This window comes from Lasiodiplodia theobromae (genome assembly GCF_012971845.1).
Source record: "Lasiodiplodia theobromae strain AM2As chromosome Unknown scaffold_16, whole genome shotgun sequence".
In the NCBI taxonomy this organism is placed as follows: domain Eukaryota; kingdom Fungi; phylum Ascomycota; class Dothideomycetes; order Botryosphaeriales; family Botryosphaeriaceae; genus Lasiodiplodia; species Lasiodiplodia theobromae.
In genome coordinates this window covers 939,739-963,304 of record NW_023336366.1, presented here as the reverse complement: position 1 = coordinate 963,304, position 23,566 = coordinate 939,739, and the positions used below count along the sequence as shown (strand labels likewise).

The window sequence follows — 23,566 nt, the reverse complement described above, 5'->3', positions numbered from 1 at the left end:
GGCGAAAGGGCCAAGATTCCTTCAACTTCCAAAGCGTGGTCTTCCATTTTATCCAGGTGCCAAGTCGGAAAGCTTCTCGGAAACGGATCGTGAGGATAAGGTAGTCGGCGAGCCGGCGGGCGAGGAATGTGGGCGGCTACGACGCGGGAGCCCGAGCGTCTCCCGAGGCCACGATTTACGCAACCGTCGGGATTTCCGCCAGAAGCGAAGTGGTGGCCGGTGCCAGGATACCTCCCGCGGATCGTCCCTTCGATGGCCGCCACCCGTCTTCCGGACGACATTCCGGCGGTGCCTGTCGAATAGAAGCAGCACTGCTGTGGCGTATTTCAGCTGGTGGCTTCTCTGGGCCGCTACCCCGCAGAATTCCAGCCACTGGGTGGTGAGGCAATGGGCGATCCCCTCCACATGCCGGATGGCATTGGATAAGAGAAGAGCGCGGCATGCGCGGTTGCCGACGGGCGGCGTCACTGCTGCCTTGTCTCACGAGAGCTCACGCGCCGGCATGGGAGACAAGGGGTCCGCGGGGCAGCCAATAGGAGGAGCGCCGATTCAGCCACCCAAACGTAAGCGCCTCTCTCGCGCCTGCAACTGGTGCCGCAAGCAGAAGGTCCGCTGTGATGAATCCCTCCCCTCTTGTCTGAACTGTCGCCTTCGCAACCTCGACTGCGTTACTACTGAACCAAAGAGCGGCAAAGAGCTCTCCTCCGCTGACCGCAAGCACTCCAAAAAGCACTCCAAAAACGAACAGCAACCGCCACCATGTCGCTCGGATCCGGATTCGCCGTATTCCTCAACCACTGCAAGTACCGCCACGAGTCTGCTGGTCCCAACAACTCCAGCCTCGCTCCAGCCGGAGACCTTCAGCACGCCCAGTTCAACTCTCGCCTCCGCAGCGAACGCTCCCCTTCCCGCGACGTGGACCAAGTTTGCGACGCCCGGGACGACGTTCGCGGCCCCTCAGGCATCCAGCCGCGAAGGCCCTCTTCAGTCTCCTCCGAAGCCTCCCACTGAATTTGCAGCTGCTGGCGCCGAAGAACTACGGCCGTCTGCCGTCCTCACCCCGCAAAGTTCTGACTACGCGCTCAACTACGGCGATGAACCCGTGAAGCGCAAGTTCCTTGGCGCCAGCAGCTCGCAAGTCCTTGTTCAGTGGCTCGACCTTTCTTTTTCGCGACGTGGACCCTGGCCCAAAATCTCTCAGTATTTTCGTTACGGCATAACAACAGCCGAAGAATTCTCCCTTAATTTATGGACTTTCCCCAAGCCCTTGCCCCCTTATTCAGAATGCGCCAAGTACCTCTCCGTCTACAAATCCCGAATCTACCCTCTGTTTCCTGTTCTGGACCTCCCGGACCTTGCTCAAATCTTCGCCAAATTTGCCGCCAAAGACGCAAAAAGCCTCAGCGTGTCGGATCTACCTTCCCTTGCTTGCTGCTATGCCGTCACAAGCATCGGAATGGACGCCATTTCTGGCCAGCCATCGGAACCAGCCACTGAATACCTTACCAGTGCCTACTCCATGTACGCCCACATTGTGGCTGTGCCGTATCAAAGATCTATTCAAGCATTGCTACTTCTGGCACTTGCTCTCAGGGCTCGCCACAAAGAAGGAGTCGCTTGGCACGTGATCGGCCATGCAGTTCGCATGGCTCAATCTCTTGGCCTGCATCGCCTCCACAAGGACGCTATACCAGATGCGCTCCGGAAAAATGCGATCCTTGACCGTAATATTTGGTGGTCGCTGTTTTGCCTCGAGAAAATGATGGCCCTTCAAACCGGACGTCCCTCCGCAATCCATGACGAGGACTGTGACCAGTCAACCCCTGCTGCAGATGCCGCTTCTCTGTTCTTGCATCACTTGGTCGGCCTTGCGCAAGTCCAAAGCGCCATTGCACGGAGTATGACCAGCCAAGCCAACCAGAGAAGAGGTATGCGTGAGTTTCTTCACGACACTGCACAACTGGATCATCGACTTGTCGAGTGGGCGCAGAAGCTTCCAAACAATCTCCGCCCCGGCTCCACTCTGTACTGCACTCCGGACGATCAGCCCTTTGCGACCTTTTTCTCGGCGTCATATCACGAAGCGTGAGTGTGACCTTAAAGCTACTTCTTGCATACATACTCAAGGCATGCATGCAGTCTCATCACCCTCCACCGGACGGCTCTGATTCTCGATACGAATGTCTTCCGCGACCAGGTCAAACGTCACGTGCTAGACAGCCAGCCGTCTTACCGGCTAAGCAAAGCGGAAGATATTTGTGTTGCCTCTGCTCGTACCATTGTCCAAGTGCTCAACGAACTCAAGAGCTCATGCGGAGACTTTGTGCATCCCCTTACTGCCTCTTCGCCATTATTGGCTACGTTCGTCCTTACTATCTCTATACTCAAACATCCTGCTCGTTGGAACGTACGGAGTGATCTGGCAGTAAGTATCTGCGACAATCCTTCTCCATGGGCCACCAGCTAAATATTCTGCCAGCTACTTCTGAATATTGCGACATTGACGGAAGGGATGTTTGAGTCGATCGGCCAAGATCCAGCCTTCAACAAAATGTTTGCGCTTATGCGAGATGCCGCCTCTAAGCACACGGAGCACGCAACACCCGCTCCGGAGTTATCTCCTGTCAGTGACCAATCGCAGACAAGCGGAACGGGTATTGTGCACTCCGCACACCGGCTGAATCTTTCCGAATCGACTGCCAATGACGAGTCGTTCCACATTTTCCAATCCACCGATGAACTCAATCTCATAAACGAAGAGCCCTGGTCGCAACTTCTTTCCGGCAATCTGAACTTCGAGACTGGCCCATGGGACTATGATCTCGAAGCGTTTTTGGGGCTACCGCATTTTGATGAGGGGGTCTCAGGGGCATGATGGGAATCCACACTTTCAACTCCGCTTTCCTCTTGACAATGATATCCACATTTTCTTACGGTTGTTGTAATATTACTTCAAAGGCTTTTAAGTTCCGATTCACCTGCATAGCGAAATCTGGGGTTTCCTTTCTTTCCTCGAGCGATTATTGCTAGTATTGCAAATTTGGGCCAGAAACACGAATCGATTGAGCTATAATTTCAAGACCAGTCTCAAACTTCTTTCAACGAGCGTATTTTGCACTTGTCATTTGCTTTCAATGAACCCCAGCGGTAAGGTGGCGCAATGCCCACAACACTCATATACTAGATCCACATCTCCCCTCTCACGCTCCTACTGCCACCTCGGGCTGGATGCTTTGCGTTTGCGGAGCTTCGACTACGGCGATAACCGGGACTTCAACCGATTCCTGAATGTACGGAATACCAGTGAGCCTGAAAGTGCGCTCATCCAAGACTGGCTCGTTGACAGGCTTGAACCTGTTGTGCGGGTCATCCTCGCCATCGCGCTTCGCAACGTTGCTGCCAACATGTTTGGCATTGGGCCAGTGAGTAGTCCCGACGCGCTCTGTATTCAATCGTCAGCGCCCGTTTCCCAAACCATGTGCCGCTGACCAAGAAAGGACATATCCTCAGCCGGAACAAAGACAGGGCGAAGACTCACTCTCAAACGCCTCCCTCTTCCTCCTCAAATCCTCCTGCGTCGCCTCCGCCACGGGCATATAACACGTATAAATCGCAAACCTCGGCCTAGCGCCCTCCTTCCCGGCCGTCGGGCTCAAATTGTAATGCGGCGTCCGGCTATCCCAGAGCAGCAAATCGCCAGGCTCCGCACACAACTTCACCCACTCGCACCCCTTCTCCTCAAGCCACCTCATCCCCCTATCCGTGAACCCATACCACTCATTCGTCCACGCCGGAATCCTCTCGTCGTTCGCCGCCCTCATCGCATCATGAAACTCATCGCTCAGCCTGTGCGCTCCACGACACACGATCAGCCCGCCGTCGTCGGCGCCGTTCGGCAGCAAGTTGACCAGCCCTTGCAGGCAGCGGAAGCCCGGCCGCTCCGGGTCCTGGTCCTGGTGCGGCCAGGGCGAGTTGGCCGGGATGTCGGTGCGGTTGGGGAAGGACGCGTTGAGCGCGTCGAACGAGACGAGCAGGTCGGGCGTGTCGTAGACGGCGGCGAAGGTGTTGATGACGCCCGGTTCGCCGCGGATCGCCCACGCGAAGGACTCGTGCGTTGCGGCGTAGTTGAGGATCATGCCTTTTTCGGTGATGTGCGGGAGGTGCCGCTTGTGGACGGTGCTGGGGTCGTGGCGGTTGAAGCCGAGGTTGCTGGGTGGGATGGCGTTAGAGAGAGAGAGAGGGTTGGTTGGTTGGTGGTGGGGGGAGAGGGGGAGGGAGAGATGGCGTACAAGCCTTCGAGCCATGAGTACATCTCGTCGGCGTACTTGTCGGCACGCTCGCGTGGGATGGCGCCTTTGATGATGGCGTAGCCATCGCGGGAGAGGTCGTCACGGAAGTCACCGTAGACCTTGTCCGACTCGGAGCAGAGCAGACGGTTGGGGCCGGAAGGCTGGGCCTGGAGGGGCTGAGCAGACATGCTTGTGGTGAGTCTTTGTTTCTCTTCAAGTGGTCTGAAGGAAGTTCGGCGTTGGGGTTAACGTCGAGAAAGGGCTTTGGACAGTAGGCGCAAGATTTGGAGCCATTTTAAGGACACTAGCGGTCAGCTTCCTGATCGCAGATCCAAAGAGGATTCCGCTTCCACACGCCTGGCTTCCAATCCATCTGAGCGTTGTCTCCGATCCGGTCTACGCAGAATGAGGTTCCCGGAAAGGTGGGCGGCTGATGGTAGATCCTCCGCAGATGTCCACCTTTCCGATTTAGCGCGGCGTTTCCGACCCGGGACTGCGGGGTTGTAGATGCACGCCCTTTCCGACCCCACAGTACCCCGTGGGGTCTTCCAAGGAACCGAATAAGATCTGTGAGTGATAAGTGGAGTGCTGGCGCAACGAAATGGGCGGTAAAGACTGTGTGGTGGTTCACTGATCCCGAAGTTTCCGAGCTGAAGCCACCATTCCAAGCAACACACCATGTCTTCTCCAAAACAGGATGCCAAGAGACCATTCCGTATCATCATAGTCGGCGGCGGAATCGCTGGGCTCAGCGCAGTAAGCCAATGGCCCTCCCTCTCAAACAAAAAACAACCACTGTCTCTCTAACACACCCATGTCCCCAAACCGCAGGCCATCGCCCTCCGCGGGCCCAACCGGCACATCACCATCCTCGAGCAATCCAGCTTCCTGCGCGAAGTCGGCGCGGCCATCTCGCTCCAACCCAACGCCTCCAAGATCCTCGAGCAGCGCTGGGGCGTCGGCGCGGGTACCGACACCACCGAACCAGCATGCCCGCGCATCGTCGACCGGGGCTTCCGCATCTACTCAACCGCCGGCGAGCTGGTCAAGGAAATCCCGCTGGCGAAAGGCCGGGATGCATACGGCGCGGACCGCGTCGTCTACCACCGCCGCGACCTGCACGCGCTGCTGCTGCACGCCGCCACCAGCGCTTCCCGTCCGCACCCGCCCGCGTCGATCCGGCTGCGCGCGCGCGTCGTGGCTTGCGATCCGGAGGCGGGCACGGTCACGCTCGCGAGCAATGGCGACGACGACGGCGAAGGCGACCGCGAGGACGCTGAAGCCACCACCACGACGACGACCACCACCACCCTGACCGCCGACCTCATCATCGCCGCCGACGGCATCCGCAGCGCCCTGCGCGCCAGCGCCCTCGGCCAGGACCCTCCCCCCTCCGCTATCCCGACAGGCCTCTCAGCGTACCGCTTCATGGTCCCGATATCGCGCTTGCGCGCCGCCGCCCCAGCCTTCACCGCGCGCATCGACCCTGCCGCGCCGTACACCAGCATGGTCATGGGCTGGGACAGGCGGCTCGTCATGGGGCCGTGCCGCACCTCTCCCTCTGACCCCAACGCCGGGGACTACGCCGTCGTGGCGCTCGTGCCGGACGAGCTGATGGCCGGGAATGACGCGGCACCGAGGCAGGGAGCGTCGTGGAATAGCGAAGGCGAGCTGGAGGCGCTGAGGGAGGCGTATCGAGACTTTCCGGAGTGGGTGACGGGGATGTTTGGGTTGGTGGAGGGGGTGATTGGGCTGTGGCAGTTGAGGGATTTGGAGCCGTTGGAGAGGTGGTGCAGGGGCAGGGTCGTACTGGTGGGCGATGCGGCGCATGCCATGTTGCCGACCCAGGGGCAGGGGGCGAGCCAGAGCTTGGAGGATGCGGAGGCGTTGGGGGCGGTGTTTGAGGATGTGGAGGGGTGGGTTGAGAAGGAGGAGGTGGGGAGGAGGTTGGAGGAGATGGTGGCGTGTAGGTATGAGAGGGCGACGCTGATTCAGGCGTATAGTCGGCAGGCGGCGAGGCCGGCCACGAATGGGAAGGACGCGAAGGTTACGCTGTGAGTGCTACCTGTCCCTGAGTAGGAAGGCTTGTTGCAGTAATTACTGACGAACTGATTTTTTGCAGGACGACCGCCGAGTTCATGGATTACAACTGCAATTACAACGGAGCACGAGACTTCCAGCAGAGGCAGCGTAATGGGACAACGATGGCGATGGTCAATGGATGAGTTTTAGCCCATCGAGCTTAACACTTCTTAAACTCTCAGCTACCATAGACCAAATTCAGCAGCCTGACATGTCCACCGGGATATACGAAATCACTTCTCGCAATGACAGCTTTGACACCATACCCTGATACTCTTGTACCGCTTTTCAATACATACAGCCATCATACTGCACCCACAGCTGCGTAGGATATTCTTAACTTGCTGTTTATACTCGAAGTGATGCTCTTGGATATTGGCGACTGGTTTTTGAGTTACCACAACCGAAATCCACCAATACGACGTCCAGTCAGTTCGACCTTAATGCATGTTGATAGCTGGAAGCGTGAATACTCACGAGAACTTGAATCCTTCTTATGAAACGCATCTCCTGCATTCATTGTTTCTTGAATGCAGCCGGACAGCAGCTTTTTGATTGAATCATATCCATTTGTGGCTACATGAGCAAAACAATGCCCCTCGTAGTATTCAATATCTTGAAAGTCGTGATATACGTAGCACCACATTTCTTACAACCATCACACATTAACTGATATCTCCACTGCCCCAGCCTACTCCATCTTGTGCACGTTGCTGTTCTTGCTCCACCTCCGCATCGTCTTTCCGTAAAAGTAGAAGATGATACCGCAACCCGAGAAGAACGTAATGAGTGCCATATTGGTCATGATCGGTGGGATGAATCTGTACAAGATCCTGTCAGCAAAATGCTCTCCATCATACCAAGAAAAGACGAAAGACTTACCCAACCTCCTCGCTCCACGGCGTGATAAACTTGCTGAACCCGTAACCCCACAGATTCTTATTCACCGTGATGCTGACGAACAAGCTTCCCGCGACAGGCTTGTAGCTGTCCACAGCATAGGTACTCGCAATGGCCGGCAGCGCCGCGACCTGTATACCCGCGCACGCATACCCAATAATAACGATAGGCGCCCAGTGCCACTTGTCATCGTACCCCACCGCGACGCACACATTGCCCAAAATCATAATCAGCACGTACGGAATCATCGCGGGCAGACGCATCTCGGGCTCCCTGATGCCGCCATTCCGCGCCGTCAGCTTCGCCGCGACCCAGTCGCTCAGGGGGCCGGCGGTGAAGAGGCCGATGAAAGCGCCGACGAGGATGGCGAAGTTCATGAAGCCGATGACCTCGGAGGAGAAGCCGTAAGGAGGCGCGGCGAAGTTCTGGACTTGGGTGAGGTTGATGGCCAGGAAGGACGAGCACGACCACGACACGACGAAGGACGCGAACTCGACGATCGGGAACGCGAACAGCTTCCATGGGATCCACAGGTCGAGGAAGATGCTGCGCCATGGGTGCGCGTTTGCTTGGTAGATGCCCCATTGCTTCTTTGAGGGTGTGCCGCGGCCAAGCCATGGGTCGCGTTGCGCGGTGGGTGTGGCTTCGAGGTCGACGGCGTTGGCGGCGGCGGTCGAGGTCGCGGTCGGGACTTGGGCGATGCCGTCGCCGCTGGGCGACGCGAATTCGATGGTCGTAGCGTTGTCCTTCTCCTCGGTGGTGGAGGCGGCGGGGGAGACGGCCTTGGCCGGCGGGTGGACGTGGTCGTGCGGCCGGGGGAACTTGGACTCTGGGTACAAGAAGGCGACCAGCAGGCAGCCCAGTCCGAGCAGCCCCGTGTTGAGCCACCAGAAGCTGCGCCAGCCGACGTGGAGCGCCATCGAGCCGGAAATGATCGGGCCAACCCTGAAGACGAGCGAAATTGTCAGCTTCTCCAAGCAGTCGTTGGGGAGAGGGGAGGGGAAAGGGAGTAAGCTCACATCAGCGACCCCATGTATGCGACCCAGTACAACGTGTTCCACTTTCCGCGGTCGTGCAGGAAGAAAATGTCGGCGATGATTGCGGGCTGCATTGTTTCGGCAGGACCGGCGCCAATGCCGTTGACAACGCATGCGCCCATGAAGCTGCCGTACGTCTTGGCTTCGGCGCGCCAGATGGACGAGGCGAAACAGATGAGCGTCGAGAAGAAGAGCACGGGGCGGCGGCCGAACGAAGAGCTAATGGGAACCCTGGACACGATATTATCGTCAGCGTCTTGTGGCACATCGAACAAAGCCAATGGGGAAGCTGAGGAGCTCACCAGATGAAGTTGCTGAAACCCAAGACCAGAATACAGACACCAGTGAACTGAATCGCGTCGGCCAAGCTGCAATTGAAGTCCTCCATGTAGTATTCGAACTGCGGTGCCAGTGCGAGGGGCCCAAAGCCCTGGACGAAGGTGATGTACGTGGTGACAGTGATGGCCGAGGCTTTCCACCATCCGGTCCAGTTGAGCGGGTCGTGCCTGTCGTCCGTGGGCTGTGGGACGAGCACACGGTGCGTCGTGTCGCCAGACTTCACGAAGTGGTGCGAACCGACATCCCGCATGATCTCCGTGCCCGGCAAAATCTCGATGTGGAGCTCATCCTCGATCTCGTGGAGATCCTGAAAAACGGTCAGCTAAAAGTCGGACGAGCGTGGCAAGCTGTTGTACCTTGTCCGTGTAATTCGTCTCCATGATGAGCAGCTTGTTTCCAAGGCCTGGATGCCTCGGGAAAAAAGAGTCGCAGTACTGGAGAATCTGATGATGGCAGCGCTCGCTTGAACTGACTTGGCGTTCTTATATTGTTCTGAGCCGTCTCCCAATTAGACTTCGTGACGCTGAGACATGCGCGTCGCGACTAGGGTATCGTCCAAGCTCTTTGACAATGCAGCTGACAATGTATCCGATTGGTATGAATTGGAGCTCTGGGCGTGTCTGTCGATGGGGAAGCGTGCGGCTGGCGAAAATAAAGTAAGGGAGGGGCGCTGCGCACGGCAATGGAAGGAAGCGTGCCAACACACCGTCTCAGAGTACACGAGACGTTGACAGAGGCGACGATGGTCGTTAATATATGCAAGCTGGGAGCGCCATGCCGTGGGGTAGTGCCACTAACGGGAAGATCCATGTACCCTGAGCCCGCCCGCTTTGGGGAGGATGAAGGAGAAATCCGGGGCCCCGGTCTGATTAGAGCGTGGCTCAAAGAGGCTGGTCGGTCAACCATCAGAATCTGGAAGGGCCCGATGACAGTTGTGCGCGGCACAACAGGCCTTATCGCCCGCGGCCTGTGTATTGGTTGAACCAGGGGGCGAGCGATGCGACCAGCCACGAGCGGCGCGGCGCTATGAACTCTGGACAAAAGTTACTTTCTGAAGCGTGGAGAGGTACACAACGGCGGGCCTGATCGGCGCCCTGAAAGCAAGAGGTACTCACGAGCGCTGGGGAAGCTTCGCAGTGGTAGTCGGCAGTTGGCACACGGCATGCACGCGCCAGCAGTTTTAGGCTGCGACGGCAGTGAGTGACAGGACTTGGAGCTTGGCTTCTGCTAAGTGTGCGCCGGTGGCGGAAGCTTTACCGCCACTGCAGTAGCGTGCGACTGGCGCTGCCATTTCGGCACCTGTGACCCCGGGAAGATCAGCTCCACACCCCGGCAGTTGTTCTGGTCATGATGCCGACTCCTGACACCGTCTATCGTGGCGGCGCATAGGCAGAAACGCATAGCCAGCTGGAACAATCCGATGGCGCTGTCGGCAAAGAGCCAGCGCGCGTCAGTATTTGCGTTTTATTGCGTGGGCTTATCGCGTGGGACCCGGCCTACCAACCAGCCATGGAGCTTCCGTTACGAGGTGCCACGCCGGCGATCTGGGGAAGGGTTCTGTGGGGTTGGTTGCTTGTGTGCGGGGAGCCAAGTGCGGAGAATGCCCGCTCTCGGAATCCGTGCGTTCTTGTGCGAACACGCCAATCAGACCAACTGCTTGTCCACCTTCCATTCCCACGGGCTTTATTATGCAAAAGAAGATCCTTTCATCAGAAGCCAGAGTGACGCAATCCTGAGAGCTTGAGGACCTTCACTTTTGGGAATCAGGATGGACTGTTGCAAGGATGTTGCAAGACTCTGCAGATGTACCGGTTTGCACAGCCGTGGTATCGAGCCGCAATGCCCATGCTTCTCAAACGGGCTAATGCCGTGCGATCAATTTGAATTCCAGCTAGACTCCATTGGCACTACTTCAAGCCATCTGTCTGCACGACAGAGTCAGGGGATCTGCAGTATTTAGGCCCTGCAGACCTCGGGTACTGCCGCTGCATACCCTCGGTAGTCTTCGGCATATGTGTTATCAACACCTCGAGGTACGCGCAATCTGCATCCATCTCGATAAGCGAACCGGCTTTCTGTCTCGGGCGACCAATCGGCTGTCATCCGAAGCAGAAGTGTGCCTTAATTTTAGACCTACCTCATAATCACGATGCCCAGCAAAATCAGGTACGCTAAAGTGTATCTCTTATTGCAATGATGTTAAAAGTAGCTATGGTATTACAACGTGGTGATGAACAGACCAGACTGACAACATTTGTTGACGTCGCGATAAATGGCCAAACCCTGGACACCCCGGCGCGCCAGAACACCTAAAATCCACCACGTGGGCCCCAGATTCTGCGAATTCCCATTGATATTGGCCGCACAGGCTTTCATTTCAAAGTTTCTTTGGATACAGCGGTCAACCTCGCGCCTTAATAAGGGAACAGCAGGGTTTCCCCGCAGACCGTTACCCACCAGCCAATGAAGAATGGACCGATTTGCTTGTCCGCTTGTCTCGGAATCGGAAACATCATGACGATAGCGATCTGGTGCTTCTTGGTGGCTTCATCAAGCTCACGATCTAAAATCGACGTCGGCTTACAGCGGCAGATTTTTCGGCACTTCAACATTTGCGGGGTCACCAAAGTCATCTTTTTTTTTGTGGCAAAGCCTGATATGATTCAGTAACCTCTATGAGAGAGGATACTGGCCATGACCGGAGTCTATGGTCTTTGTCAAAGAAATCCTATGTCTATCTACCCCTATGCAACCGTGGGGAGTAGTCGAATCGTTTTCGCTCATTTTTGAAACCTCTCCCTTTTGAAACCTTTTCCCTAGTCTGACCGTTCTCAAGCATTTCGTTTTCTTCCCCTTTTCTTTTTTTTTTCCAATAACTCGAGCAAAGGTCCAAATCCGCCAGCTTAGGCAATGGCCTCACCGGCCTTCACACTGTTCTTGATCGCCTCGACGTCCATCTCCGGCCTGATCGCGAGTCCAAAGTGCTTCTCATCGGAGTCCGTAACAGCACCATGCCAGAGCGAGTTGAACTGGACCGCCATCTCGTCCCAGGACAGCGCGCGGCACTCGGCCAGGGCGACGGCGTCCTCCAGCAGGCTCTTGTCGGTCATGCTGCCGGTGAACATGGCGGCGACCTCCTCGGGGTGCTTGCGGAGGGTGGCGACGAGCTTGCTCTCGAGGGGCGACAGGCCGAGCGCGGCGGGGACGGCGTTGTACGTGTCGACGGGGATGGGCATGGCCGACAGGCGCGCCAGCGACTTGCGTTCAGGCACCGTCATCTTCGCGTCGAACGCGACGCCGTGGCCGCTCAGGAAGTCGACGACCCAGCGGTTGTACTTGCGGACGGTGTCGCCGTCGGCGAAGTCGATGGCGTCGCGCTTCTGCGGGTCCAGGAGGTCCGGGTGGATCAGCTTCTTGACGCGGGGCCCGTCGAGCACGGCGGGGATGCCGCGACACTCTTGGAGGCGCTGGTTCAGCTCGTCCCAGGACTCGCGGGCGATGACCGAGGTCGCGTCCGGGTGCTGGATCTCCTCGACGAAGACGGAGATGGCGGCGCTGGACACGGCGTCGTGCCAGCTGGCGCCCGCCTTGCGAGCGGCGGGTGGCTTGAGGAGACTGCTGCTGTCGTTGTTGTGGCTCTCGATCTCCTCCCACTCGTCGCCATCCATGCCTTCAAGACCGATGTCGGAGTTGATGTCGGACAGAACGTCCTGCCTGGCAGAGAGATAGGCGTTCATGCCGCGGCGGCGCTCCTCATCGAGGTAGCTACGGTCCATGTCATCGACGTAGTAGAGGACGAGCTGGGCAAGCTGGTCGTGGACGGTGATTTCGTTGTTAGGGCCGGTGCGAACGTGCTGCCAGCGTTCACCGCGGACGAAGATGGGCATGGGGTGCAAGAGAGCGAAGCCGTTAGTGCCGCGCACCTCATGGGCATGAAGCCAGCTTGGACGAAGGACACTGAGAGCGCTGTGTTTCAGGAGCGCACGTTCGGGCATCTTAGGGTCGATGGCGAAGCCGATGTCTCTATCGTCGGAGTAGCGAGCGGCGCGCTCATCCTCAAGGAGGGCCCGGCCGATGGAGCGCAGGCGGTACTTCTCACCCGTGTGCCAAAGCGTGAGTACCTCGATGGTGCGGTCCGGAAAGTCCCAGTCGAAGACATCCGTCATGGCTCTGGTGGTCTGTGAGTTCATCGCGTTCGCGATGACGGCTTCAAGGTCGGTCTTCTTAACCATGCGCGGGACCCAAGGGCCCGCATTGGCGCGCGGTAAGATGGAGCTGTTTGGAAGAACCTGAGCGGCACGCAAGACATCTTCGATAAGAGGCTCGACCTCGATCCTCACATTCCTGTATGTGGCCAGAGCGGCGATACTGTCGTCGACGTTGTAGAGAAGTCGGAAGTCGGCTGAGCGGACCCCACGCTTGAACAGAGCCTTGACGGCGTCCTGCCTGACGTAGATAAGGTCGTTCGCGATGATGCGGTTGTCATCCATTGTCACGATGAGCTTATGGAAAGTCGTCTGCGGTAGTGTCAGCCGTGGCGTTGGCTAGGTCAAAGGTTGCGCGCAGTGCGACGATGTAGAGGTAGGGTGGAGGGTGAGAGAGGGCCAGCCGCAGAAGATCTTAAGTATGTCGAAGAAGACAGTGAATGTACCGATTTGGAAGGTAGGCTCCCAAATGCCACGAGCGCTCCTCTGCGCCGCATGGAAACCAACGGCACTGAAGCTTGTAACAAGGTGAGGCACACAAGCTTTGCAGCGGACAACAGCGCTTCACCTCCTGCCGTCTTCACTTCCTCACCCCGCCCACAACTCACATTTCCTATGCTCCAGATGGATGGCATCACTCATGTTGATTATTGTGTTAGTGCTGCTCCGTAATTTCACGACGGTGAACAATGTGGACATTCTACATTTTTCCTGAACATCTCTCGCGTACTTGCATGACTAGACTAGTTTGAGAACAATGATCCCGTCCGCTTCCTTCCTGGAGTCTACCACATGAGTAAAAGCAGGTCTGAAGCAGTTCTGGCACGATAACACTTTATGAGTAGACAGCAGTACGCAGCGAGGCGTCCGGACTGCCTGCTAGTCTCGCTATGGAGCGTTTACTCCACCAAATCAGACTCCAGGTGCTCAAATCTGGTAGCCGTGACCATTATCGCCGGCTGTACCGTTGTTTTCCAGGTACTCCTCGTCAATCTCGTGCTCGCCGTCCTCCTCATCGCCAACTTCCTCTTCGTGAGTTTTCTCTTCAGAGGCCTTCTCCTCGCCAGCCACCTTCTCGCCAACATCCTCCTGGCCATCCTCATCAATCTCCATACCGCCAACACTACCGCTCTGGGAACGAGACGGAACACTGCGCAGCTGAGGAACCTTCTTCTGCTTGAGGTCGCTCCTGTACACCTCATTCATCAGCGCGCCATTGGTCCTCGTCGGCCGCTTCCCAACGCCGGGCACCTCGCGGCCGCCCCAGTATGCATTGAAGCGCCTGCACAGCTCACCGAGGCGCATGTTCGGATGCTGCTCGAAGGTGCGGCGGATCCACTCGCGCTCCTCCTCGAGGTAGGAGTGCTGCTCGGCGCGGCGCAGGCGCGGGTTGGCGCCGTGCTTGATCAGGAAGCGCTTGACCCAGTACTCGAGCTTGCGGACGTGGTTGTCCTTGGTGAAGTCTACCTCCTCGCGCGTGTACGACTCGGTTTGGATGCGCAGCTCCGAGTTGTCGATGTAGTGCAGCGTCGTCATCGCGAGCTGGTCGAGCTCTTGGTGGTCTTTCGACACGAGGTAGCGGCTGAAGGTCTTGAAGCGCGGGCGGCGGTGGAGGAGCATGAAGCCGTGGTCGCCTGGCGGAATGCGGGATGTGTGTTAGCGGAGGGAGGCTTCATAGCTTGGAGGGAAGATGGGAAAGGCTTGCGGCGTACCAGTGATAGGGATCTCGTTGTCAGTGTAGTTGGCGTGGCCCGGGAAGTGTAGCTCGCCGTACTCAGGACCAGGCTTGACCTTGGCCCAGCTGTTCGGCGGCGGCGAACCGCGGGCAAGGACCAGGATGTCTTCTTCGTCTTTGTCTTCCTCGTCTTCGTCTGTAGCCTCCTCGATCTCGTACGTGATGCGGCGGTTCATGAAGTCGGCTGCGGCGGTGTCATCGGTCGTGACAGACTGGCTACCGTGGTTATCCGCGTTTCCGCCGCGGCGCTGTTGCTCTGAAGCATCGAGAAGCTTGTCAAAGAGCTCCTCGCGAAACACGTCGAACACGGGCTGATCGTCGGGGTGGATGTCCAGGGCATCGTAGAGGTCCTGCAAGTCAGGATTGCGCACGTTATCCTTGGGATCGAAGTCTGGCATGGTAGCGGTGGCGTTGCGGGTGGACTTGGTGTTGGTGTCGGAGGACAGCAGTTGGGAGCGGCGAAGCCAAGGACAAAAATATGACACCCGCTTGCAAGAAAGGTTGTCAGTGCGTGACCGGAGCACGAAATGTAACCCGCGGGTGAATGTTCCGACGCAGGTTTGGAGGAGAAGCATGAAAACATTCAGTCACTTGAACCTAACACTTGCGACACTTTTAAGAGAACTGGCAAACTGTTCGACCTCGCTCAGCAGAGCCGCTTGAATTCGCCCACTCATGTCATACATTCCACTCACAGCTCAATTGCACTCCACCTGCTGTGCTGCTCACTCCGGCTTTAGGGCTGCTCTGGCCGGATAACTCACTCCACCCCAATATCTTGAGCTTGGATAACAACGAAAGCCCATCTGGAGGCACGTAGACGAAATTTGATTTGCACACTTGAGACGCGAGAGGAAATGGCTGGACATTGCTCAATTGTTATTCGCTGTCTGAGGTCGTCATGGACCCATGTGCATGTACAAACTACCAAATAAATGCTGCTCTGGTTCAGGTTACAAGCTGTAGCTCAACGCATGAGCACTGAGGAAGCTTGCGTATGCTTGTGAAAGGGCCTTGTGAGAAGATTGACCCATAAAGTGCTTGCTCAAGGACTGATTCTCCTTGTGCCGCCAGATGATGCAGGAGAACAAAAAAAGAGAAGCCCTCCCAGAGAAATGCTGACAAAACAGAGGAAATGAAATAGTAGATCCGCCGGTGGACACCATCCCCGACGCCAATGCTTGCTTTGATACTGACCATCAGGCCTATTGCGCAGCTGTACTTTGCGAAGCTGCCATTAATTGCAAGCCACTACCGTATCCACGCGGATCCAGGTAGTCAAGTGACAAAACTCTTCCCCCAGTGTATCCTTCTTGCTCTTCTTGCTTTTCTTGCTCTCCTTGCTGTCCTTGCTGTGATCGCTGTGATCGCTGTGATCGCTGTGCTTGCTGTGCTTGCTGTAGCCACTCAAGTGGTTTCTCATCTCTCTTAATTCTTCGACTTCTTCAAGCCGGCGGGGTACAATCCGGAACGATGAATCTCGCTCTCGAGCGACGCCGCGCTCCTGACCGGCCTCTGCTTGCCCGCATGCCTGCCCGTCTGAAGAATCGTGCCGGCCCAGACATCATTGAAAAGGCGCACCTGCTCGTCCCTCGTGTACGCCGCATTCCTCTCTCCGCGCTCGATCTCGTCGGCCATCTGCCTGCCCAGCGCGCGCAGCCACTCGCGCTCCTCGGGCGTGTAGCTCACGACGTCCTGGCGCAGCGACGCCGCGCCGCTGCGCTTCAGGAACTGGCACATCCAGCGGTTGAGGCGCGCGATGTCCGCGGCCGAGTCCCAGTCGATGGGCTGGGGCGCGCGGCCGCCCTGCTTGCGGGACGTGTAGGTGTGCGTCTGCGTGACGCCCGGCTGCGTGTTGTCGACGAAGCGGATGGTGAGGTGCGCCGTCTGGTCGGGCCCGCGGACGAAGTGGTGTTGTTGGTGGAGGAGCCGGAAGCCGTTGCTGCCGGTGACGGGGTCGGAGCGGGAGCGGAGGGCTGTGGTGGCGGGCTGGGAGGAAGGGCCACCGGCGGCGGGGATGATCATGGGGTTGCTTGCGCTGTTGTGGTCGGGGATGACAATGGGGTTGCTGGCGCTGTTTTGGCTGGCGCCGGCGGCATTCGAGACGCTGTGAGAGGAAGAGGTTGCGGCGGTGGCGCGGTTCCTTTGGCCAGTGTTATTGGCCTTCGGACGCTTGGAAGATGGCTTGGACTTCTTCTTAGCAGGAGCCTCCTTCGGCTCGTCGGCGTCATTACGAGGGCGCTTCTCAGCGAGGCGTTCTGACTTGCGCGTGTTGTCCGAAACGGGCTCAGTGGGCTGCTCTTTGGAGTGGACGGCCTCAGTGTGCGGCTCAGTAGCCTTGCGCTTGCTGGGACGAGCAGGTTCGCTAGGCGCCTCGGTAGCCTTGCGCTTTTTGCTACGGACGGCCGGCTTCTTCGCCTTGTCTTTCTTCTGTGGACCGGATGCGGTGCTGCTGTTCATGGCGGCGTTGTTGTTGGTGTCGTTGTTGTTAGGCGTCGGAGGGGGCGGCGGCGGCACTGGCTGCATGGCGGCCCAGTCTTGCTCCCACTCCTGGTCGCTAATGGGTTGGAACGGGGCGAAGACACCTGGATTGCCCCTCTTCTCGAAGTCTCCTTGGTACAATGCGTTGTTGATCAATTTCTTAGTAGCGGCTTCCATGCGTTTCTCGTGGGCAGTCGGCTGAGGACGAGGTGCGACTGCGACGCAAGCGTCAGTTGATGGCTGCAAGCTTGCTGGATTGAACTTCTTACCTTTAGTCTTCTTCTTCGCCGCCGGCCTCTTCGCGGCGGTGCGAACAGAGCGAGCGTTTACAGTAGAGGGCTCAGTGGGAGTAGGGGCGCGACCAGCGCTGCGGAGGTGCATCTTGCCCGGCATCGTTGCGGATAGCTGGACACGGTGTATGCGGAGGGTTTGAGGATGTAGGAGGAAGGGTAGAAGCGCAGAAAGAGCTGCGAAGACTTGCGAAGAGTATGAGAGGCCTGTCTCAATGGGCGAGCGATGCTATTGTGTCGAATACCAATTACAATGGGCGGACAATGCTTAGCTTGTGAAAGGTCGGCGTGAATAGGCAGACAGTGTTTCAGGTTTAGGAGCTCGGGTCGGCCGCGGCGGCGGTGGGGCGAGTTTGTGATGGTGAAAGCTGCAGGGTGAGGCTGGGGGAGAATTTCACGTGTTTTCCGTGTCTATCGGGCGAGACTTAACACTGCGGGACGCGCAGCTCGCCGGTATATTGTCGCTCCAACAAGAAAGAGGCGACTGTTCATCTTTACAATTATATAGATAATGGAGTCCTCAAAAGCACCGCTCAAGGGACCTCTGAGTGAAGGGGGAGCAAAAATAGTACGTGGGATACGCTCAACACGCAAAACAATGACATCACTTCCATTTCCAACCAAGACGTTCAACAATCAATGATCGTTTCGTAACAATCAAACAAAGGAAGAGTCGCATCTTGACAAAGCATACAAACAAAGAACATGGAGTATAATTAACTCGGTGGTCCTTTGTTTCTTTGCTACAAGTGAGCATTGTCTGTAGGTTTACTTATCCAAAACAGAAGCCTGCCTGAGTGCTCTTTTGCTATCGGCGGCTGAAGTCGTCCATACGAAGACGCAAGGGCTGTTATTTTGATCGTGCAACATGAGACCATCTCACAACTTGACGAATAGGGAGAATGATCCATAAGCTGTCTGTGGAGTAACGGTGAATATATACGCGCCAGTAGCGAATAAACAGCGAAAAGCAAACGAAGAGAGACAAATATCATGGGGTCCATCAGATGATCTGTCACAATTTACTACTGAAATCTATATACCTCTGTCGAATGACGGCTGTCATGCCTCTGAACCAAACCCCAATGCCCAAACGACCAAGTCAAAAATTGTACAAGCAGCATGTGAACATCTCTGTTGTTCGCTTTGGGCCTCCCAGATCCCATTTGCTTTCGGCAGACGTGTCAGGCGTCTTAGAACTTTTCCACGCCCGTTCTCACGCGTATGCTCGACTTTCCAGACTACTACTACCTCTCAGGTGGGCGCTGAGCCTCCCAGATCTCAAGCGCCTGTTGTACATACATGTGTCGGGCCTTCTAAGTCCCGTTCACTTCTGACGAATGTGCCAGGCCTCCCAGATCCTGTACATCTTCAGTGTGGTATGCGCTGGGCTTCCCAGATCCCAGTCGCACCTTTCATGCGTGCAGAGCCTCCCAGATCTCATGCAGCGTCAAACGATTTTCAATCTGAAATCTTCCTCTGGAACTTCTTCTGCAATTTCAGAACATGCAGCTTCCCATTCAACACTGCGGTGTATCTGTGAAAGTGGGCAGCCTCTAGCATCCAAAGTGTTCTAAGACTCTGCTGGCCCACTCGTTCAGCCAGCCGATCTGTTCGGCGCTGTTCCAATCGAGATTCTCCACGGTGATCCCCCTGAACTCAGGCCAAGGAAGCTCGATAGGCTTAGCGCCACGGTTGCCATCTTCGTCATTTTGCCAGAAGCGGAGGGGAAGGAAGTGGGCGCCGTTGATGCCGCACTCAAATACCGGGCGTGGGCCGATGAGCTCGAAGCTGCTGACACCGTGGACGGGCTTGTGGGTGGCCGGAGTGGCGGGAGTGGATAAGGCCAGGCCAGCGGGCTTCTTGCTTTGATGGATAGTGGTCTCGGAGGGGTCCTCCGCGGCCTTACTGGCTTGGGGTCTTGCGACGTTGCAACGAGGCTTCGTCGGCTGCTTGGAGGAATGTCGGTCCTTGCTGTCAATCCTCTTCGACTCGTCTTCGTTGTGCAGGCGGAGACTCTCGGCCGACTGCTCGCTTTGCTCGGCACTCTCAAGACTGAGGACGTACGGCTTGGGCTTAGGGCGGACAGCGCGCCGAGAGGACGGTTGCGTTGTTGAAGGAGAGCTGCCCGACTTCTTCACGCCCTTTCTTGATTCCCAGGGTTTCACCGCCTTCAGAAGTCCCACGCTGAAGGGGGCACATATGTCCCATGCATCTTGCACGTTGCGCTGGACCTTTTGCATTGCGTCCTTGAGCGTCGTCGAAACCCAAGCCTTCTTGTACATCGGTGCCCTGGTGGGTGGCGTGTTGCTATTCTGAGGCTTTTGATCGGCACCACGATGGTGCTCGGAAGATTTCTTGGTCAGCTGTTCGCTGGTGCTGTTAATGGTGTTTGCTCTGTCGGCCTTGTCCATATGGTGGTTCCTCATCTGCTTCTTGCTCTTGCGGCTGTCTTCAAAGTTGCCCACAATGTCCATCTCCTCGGCCTTGCGCTTCAGGCAGGGCTCCACAGTGTTATAGATGGGAGCATTCTTTAAGATACGGGTCGGTGAACCACCTTCCTGAGGTTCCTTCCTGAACCGGAGCGCGCGGTGAGGGTCGGACTTAGGCTTGGCCTTTGCCGTGGCCTTCTCCATAGTCATGGGTACCTTCATATCCAGAACAGCACCGAAGGGCCGCAAGCCACCGATTGTGGGAACTACAGGTGTAGTTGTGCTGGAGAGAAGCTGGAGGGGGGCAAGTGGCGGAAGCTGCTCTGACGGCAGAGCATAGCGAGCCCTCTTAGGGGTGGAGCCGTTCATATCATCCGCCGAGGAGCCCTCAAGGCTATCGACCCTGCGCTTACGGCTGGAGTTGGAGCTGTACGGGATAGCGCTGGTCAAGCTTCCACTAGCTATCGAGGCGACAGTTGCCTCATCCGCCTCGTTGACAGGGGCCTCTTCTTGCTTCTTGACAGGCGGGTTCTTCTGATCCTCAGCAGGTGCTATGCTCTCCTTCTTTCGAACCAGGCGCTTGGTCTTGACGTCGAAGAGCCATCCCTCCGGGATGGTCCGGTGCCCGTGTAGCGACGGAGCAACCTTCTCAACCCATGAGTGGGTCGTGGCATTGACCTGGCGTTCAAACATCTCAAAAGTCGGGATGTGCGTAGTTGTAGCTCCTCTAGGGCCTGCGTTGATGGTGGAGTCTGACGGGTAGGTTCGCGGCGCGCCTTCGCCGAGAGGAGAGGACTTGACAGGCGACACGAATCGCTGGTGCGGGAAGCTATGGTGCTCGTAGACCTGCAGATGTCTCATGTTAGCTATATCCTGACGCGCGGCGACGTGTCAAGAAACATACTCGTCTGAAGAGAGCGCGCTGTGGTCTTTCCGCCCCCTTCCTACCCTTGCGCTCTGGGGGACCCTTTGCTTTCCAACCCAGCACTCTGTCAAGCACGAGTATCCTGCGCTGAAAGCTGTTTGGCTTCCTACTCCACTCCGTCTTGGGACGTGGGGAACCGGGCACAGCAAGGATCGCATTTAACTCGTCCATAAACAACGGCATTTTCGGAGTTGGGCGAGTAATGGATTAGTAGGTCAATGGCGGATGGTTCCAGGAGGAGCTAGCAGACTCGAGTTGCTTCGAGGTGGTATAGGGCGAATAATCCGCGGTGGAAAGGTTTGGAGGGGAAGTGGAGTGGAGGAGAAGGGAAGAGGCAAGGCGGGTGCGCCCATAACACTTCATAGCAACGAGCCACGCCCGCCCGATATCATCCCGAGCCGGACCGCCAAGCAGACCAATCAGGTGGTAGCCCTTCTCATTACTGTAACCAGAGTGGTGAGTAATGGACGCTCCCGTTAGAGGTGGAACTTGCCGGGCGTCTTCTCTGGCATCACTCGGAATGTATGACCAGATCGCTGTACCCTCAGAGGTACAGCTCTGCTTTACGTTCCTCATGAACTGTAATGGTAGCCACTACGGCTATTGTTAAGAAAATAGGATCTTCATGTCGAATGGAAAGGCCCGGATGGCTTTTAAACTAACCTGCAAGCGAAGAAAAGTAAAGTTTTATATAGGGTATAGAAATCCACCGCGAGGCATAGCTGGACCAAGTACTATGCACATAAGTCATATATAGATTCCCCATCATCTTTTCAAGATCAAAGGATTGAGTAGAACCATAATTTCTCCCTGGGAAGTTCTGCCCATGTGCACATGTCACGGTAGGGACAGCGTTTGGGCAAGATTGACCAGCCTGAATACGCAGGTCACGAAGAGAAATAGGTAATTGAGCTTCTTGAATTCGATACAGAACGGCACAATGGCCAATGACTGAAGCAAACAAGGATGGTGCAGCTGCACAAAGCACAGCAGATGAGAGCCAATACAAGCCTGACCCTCCCCTTCATCAGCGTACCGAGCCTCCCAGATCTCAGTAAAACACCAAAGGCCATCCAAAGTTACTTCTCTCCGCATGCCAATACCCCCAGGTCCACCTCGCCGCTACATTGTGTCCTTCTTTCCACCGCCAGCCTTATCCTTGGCCTTCTTGCCGCCCTCCACAACATCTCCAGCCGCGCTCTCCTCCGCGCCACCAGCCTCCTTCTCCGCACCCTCCACAGCACGCTTCTTCTGCTCCTTCTTCCTGTGACTCACGTTGCTAACCATAATATCATCCCACAACCTGTACCGCCTCGCCGCCGTCTCGACCGCGCGCTCAGACCTGGCCTCGCGCGGCAGCGACGCGAACTCGCGCGTCTCGCCGTCCTGCGTCGTGTACTTGATAGACACGGAGCGGCCGACCCAGTGGTCGTTGAACTCCTTGGCCAGCTGCTTGTTGGACGGCCGCGGGACCACGCCCTTGTAGCGGCGCGCCTGGTCGCGCAGCCACTGCTTCTCCTCGGGCAGCCACATGGGCGACGAGCCGGCGAAGGCTTGCACGCTGCGCTTCAGCGCTTTGTTCGGGTGCTCGGAGGAGGCGGAGAAGGACGTGAAGGTGCCGACGGCGGCGATGGGGCCGACGCTGCTGTTGGCGGCGGAGTCAGGGTGAGGGCGCTTCTTTGGGTTTGGCTTCTGCGGGAGGGTGGTGGTGGTGGAGGGGGCGCGGGCCATTGGTGCGGTGGGAGCGACTGGGCCGGACACGGTGGGGGCGTGAGGGCGCGGCGGGGCGGGAGCGAGGGGACGAGGCCCGGCTGAAGCAGTGCGGTGAGAGCCACCGGGAGCCGGAGCGGGAGCCAAGTTGGGAACGGGAGCTAAGTTGAGAGCCGGAGCGGGAGTACCACCAGCTGCCGCGCTGAGCTTGTTGAGGTAGTCCACGGTGTTGATCATGGACGCGTTGAGGCTAATGATGGCGTTGCCCAAGTTGTTCATCTTGACTGTTACGTCTCCAATCGCCCGAGAAGTTGCTGCGATGAGCTGTGGATCTACGGACGTGGCGTGGCTCTGCTTCTGAGAAGTGTTGGCAGAGCCTCTGCGGTTCGGACGGACAGCGCGCGGCATGTTGAAGGAAGCCCCGTTGACGGGAATCTGGGGCATGTAGTGGTTAAAGTTGAAGCCGGTGGGTGCCTTCAGGCTTGGAGTGCTTGCTAAGTTTGCGAGGCTTGACTGTCCAAAGTTCAGGAACTGTGGCATAGACGCTGTCGCGGCTGAGCTTGGATATCCCGTTTGGTCGAGAGGAGACATGCGGTACATGGGAGCGACACGGTTAAGCTTCTATCCAATTGTTTCTTAGTGAGCCAGAGCCAAATCATTGGCGGTGGCGTGTGACATTACCTGCGCGGTGCTGCGTTGTCCAGCTTGTTTATTGCCCGAAGATGGCATGCTGGTGTGGTCTTTGTGTTTTTTCGGAAGCGGAGTACCGTCTCCACCACCGAATTGAGCGCGGGTGTCCATATCTGATTTGCGAATGGCGGACATGCGCAACTGTCGTGTGTTGAGCTGAAGCGAAGGTGCAGCAGCTGGATTGCGCGCGGCGTTGGTGCGTAGCAGAAAATGGCCGTGCAGCGGGAGGCAACGCGCGCGCGGCACGCCATTACCATTTGTCCGAGTCGAGTAGGGACTGGTGCTTCCTGTCGCGAGATTCCAGCGTCTCTCGGGCAAAGAGCTGATAGCCTGATCACGTGCGAGGGCACCGCCTTTTGTCGACAAAGCTTTGGGGAATCAGCCACTCGCTCTTCTCTAGCGACGCGTGCGAATCGCCTCATGCAAGACGATAATGCTCGAATTCAAACAC

At 57.0% G+C, this 23,566-nt stretch overlaps 9 protein-coding genes across 9 annotated transcripts; 2 read left to right on the top strand and 7 right to left on the bottom strand.

Moving 5' to 3' along the window:
* Positions 1–759: 759 nt before the first annotated feature.
* On the top strand, positions 760–2,875 carry LTHEOB_5943 (uncharacterized protein; the record flags this gene model as incomplete). Its single annotated transcript, XM_035515144.1, has 4 exons — positions 760–924; positions 989–2,085; positions 2,140–2,425; positions 2,480–2,875. 4 exons carry the CDS (start codon positions 760–762, stop codon positions 2,873–2,875), a joined length of 1,944 nt encoding a protein of 647 aa, XP_035373635.1.
* Positions 2,876–3,200: 325 nt separating this feature from the next.
* Positions 3,201–4,477, bottom strand: LTHEOB_5942 (Phytanoyl- dioxygenase; the record flags this gene model as incomplete). The annotated part of the gene is made up of 3 exons (XM_035515143.1): positions 3,201–3,442; positions 3,539–4,209; positions 4,290–4,477. 3 exons carry the CDS (start codon positions 4,475–4,477, stop codon positions 3,201–3,203), a joined length of 1,101 nt encoding a protein of 366 aa, XP_035373634.1.
* A 490-nt stretch (positions 4,478–4,967) lies between these two features.
* LTHEOB_5941 (Monooxygenase FAD-binding protein) lies at positions 4,968–6,514 on the top strand (the record flags this gene model as incomplete). Its single annotated transcript, XM_035515142.1, has 3 exons — positions 4,968–5,045; positions 5,121–6,343; positions 6,412–6,514. 3 exons carry the CDS (start codon positions 4,968–4,970, stop codon positions 6,512–6,514), a joined length of 1,404 nt encoding a protein of 467 aa, XP_035373633.1.
* A 548-nt stretch (positions 6,515–7,062) lies between these two features.
* Positions 7,063–9,027, bottom strand: LTHEOB_5940 (MFS transporter; the record flags this gene model as incomplete). The annotated part of the gene is made up of 5 exons (XM_035515141.1): positions 7,063–7,192; positions 7,254–8,216; positions 8,291–8,539; positions 8,611–8,954; positions 9,004–9,027. 5 exons carry the CDS (start codon positions 9,025–9,027, stop codon positions 7,063–7,065), a joined length of 1,710 nt encoding a protein of 569 aa, XP_035373632.1.
* A 2,523-nt stretch (positions 9,028–11,550) lies between these two features.
* Positions 11,551–13,137, bottom strand: LTHEOB_5939 (uncharacterized protein; the record flags this gene model as incomplete). Its single annotated transcript, XM_035515139.1, has 1 exon — positions 11,551–13,137. The coding sequence occupies one exon, from the start codon at positions 13,135–13,137 to the stop codon at positions 11,551–11,553; it is 1,587 nt and encodes a 528-aa protein (XP_035373631.1).
* A 642-nt stretch (positions 13,138–13,779) lies between these two features.
* On the bottom strand, positions 13,780–14,985 carry LTHEOB_5938 (Pyrrolo-quinoline quinone beta-propeller repeat protein; the record flags this gene model as incomplete). Its single annotated transcript, XM_035515138.1, has 2 exons — positions 13,780–14,486; positions 14,565–14,985. 2 exons carry the CDS (start codon positions 14,983–14,985, stop codon positions 13,780–13,782), a joined length of 1,128 nt encoding a protein of 375 aa, XP_035373630.1.
* Positions 14,986–16,015: 1,030 nt separating this feature from the next.
* Positions 16,016–17,461, bottom strand: LTHEOB_5937 (uncharacterized protein; the record flags this gene model as incomplete). The annotated part of the gene is made up of 2 exons (XM_035515137.1): positions 16,016–17,283; positions 17,338–17,461. 2 exons carry the CDS (start codon positions 17,459–17,461, stop codon positions 16,016–16,018), a joined length of 1,392 nt encoding a protein of 463 aa, XP_035373629.1.
* A 1,453-nt stretch (positions 17,462–18,914) lies between these two features.
* On the bottom strand, positions 18,915–20,898 carry LTHEOB_5936 (uncharacterized protein; the record flags this gene model as incomplete). The annotated part of the gene is made up of 2 exons (XM_035515136.1): positions 18,915–20,636; positions 20,695–20,898. 2 exons carry the CDS (start codon positions 20,896–20,898, stop codon positions 18,915–18,917), a joined length of 1,926 nt encoding a protein of 641 aa, XP_035373628.1.
* Positions 20,899–21,837: 939 nt separating this feature from the next.
* LTHEOB_5935 (Microtubule-associated protein futsch) lies at positions 21,838–22,965 on the bottom strand (the record flags this gene model as incomplete). Its single annotated transcript, XM_035515135.1, has 1 exon — positions 21,838–22,965. The coding sequence occupies one exon, from the start codon at positions 22,963–22,965 to the stop codon at positions 21,838–21,840; it is 1,128 nt and encodes a 375-aa protein (XP_035373627.1).
* Between the last annotated feature and the right edge of the window lie 601 nt (positions 22,966–23,566).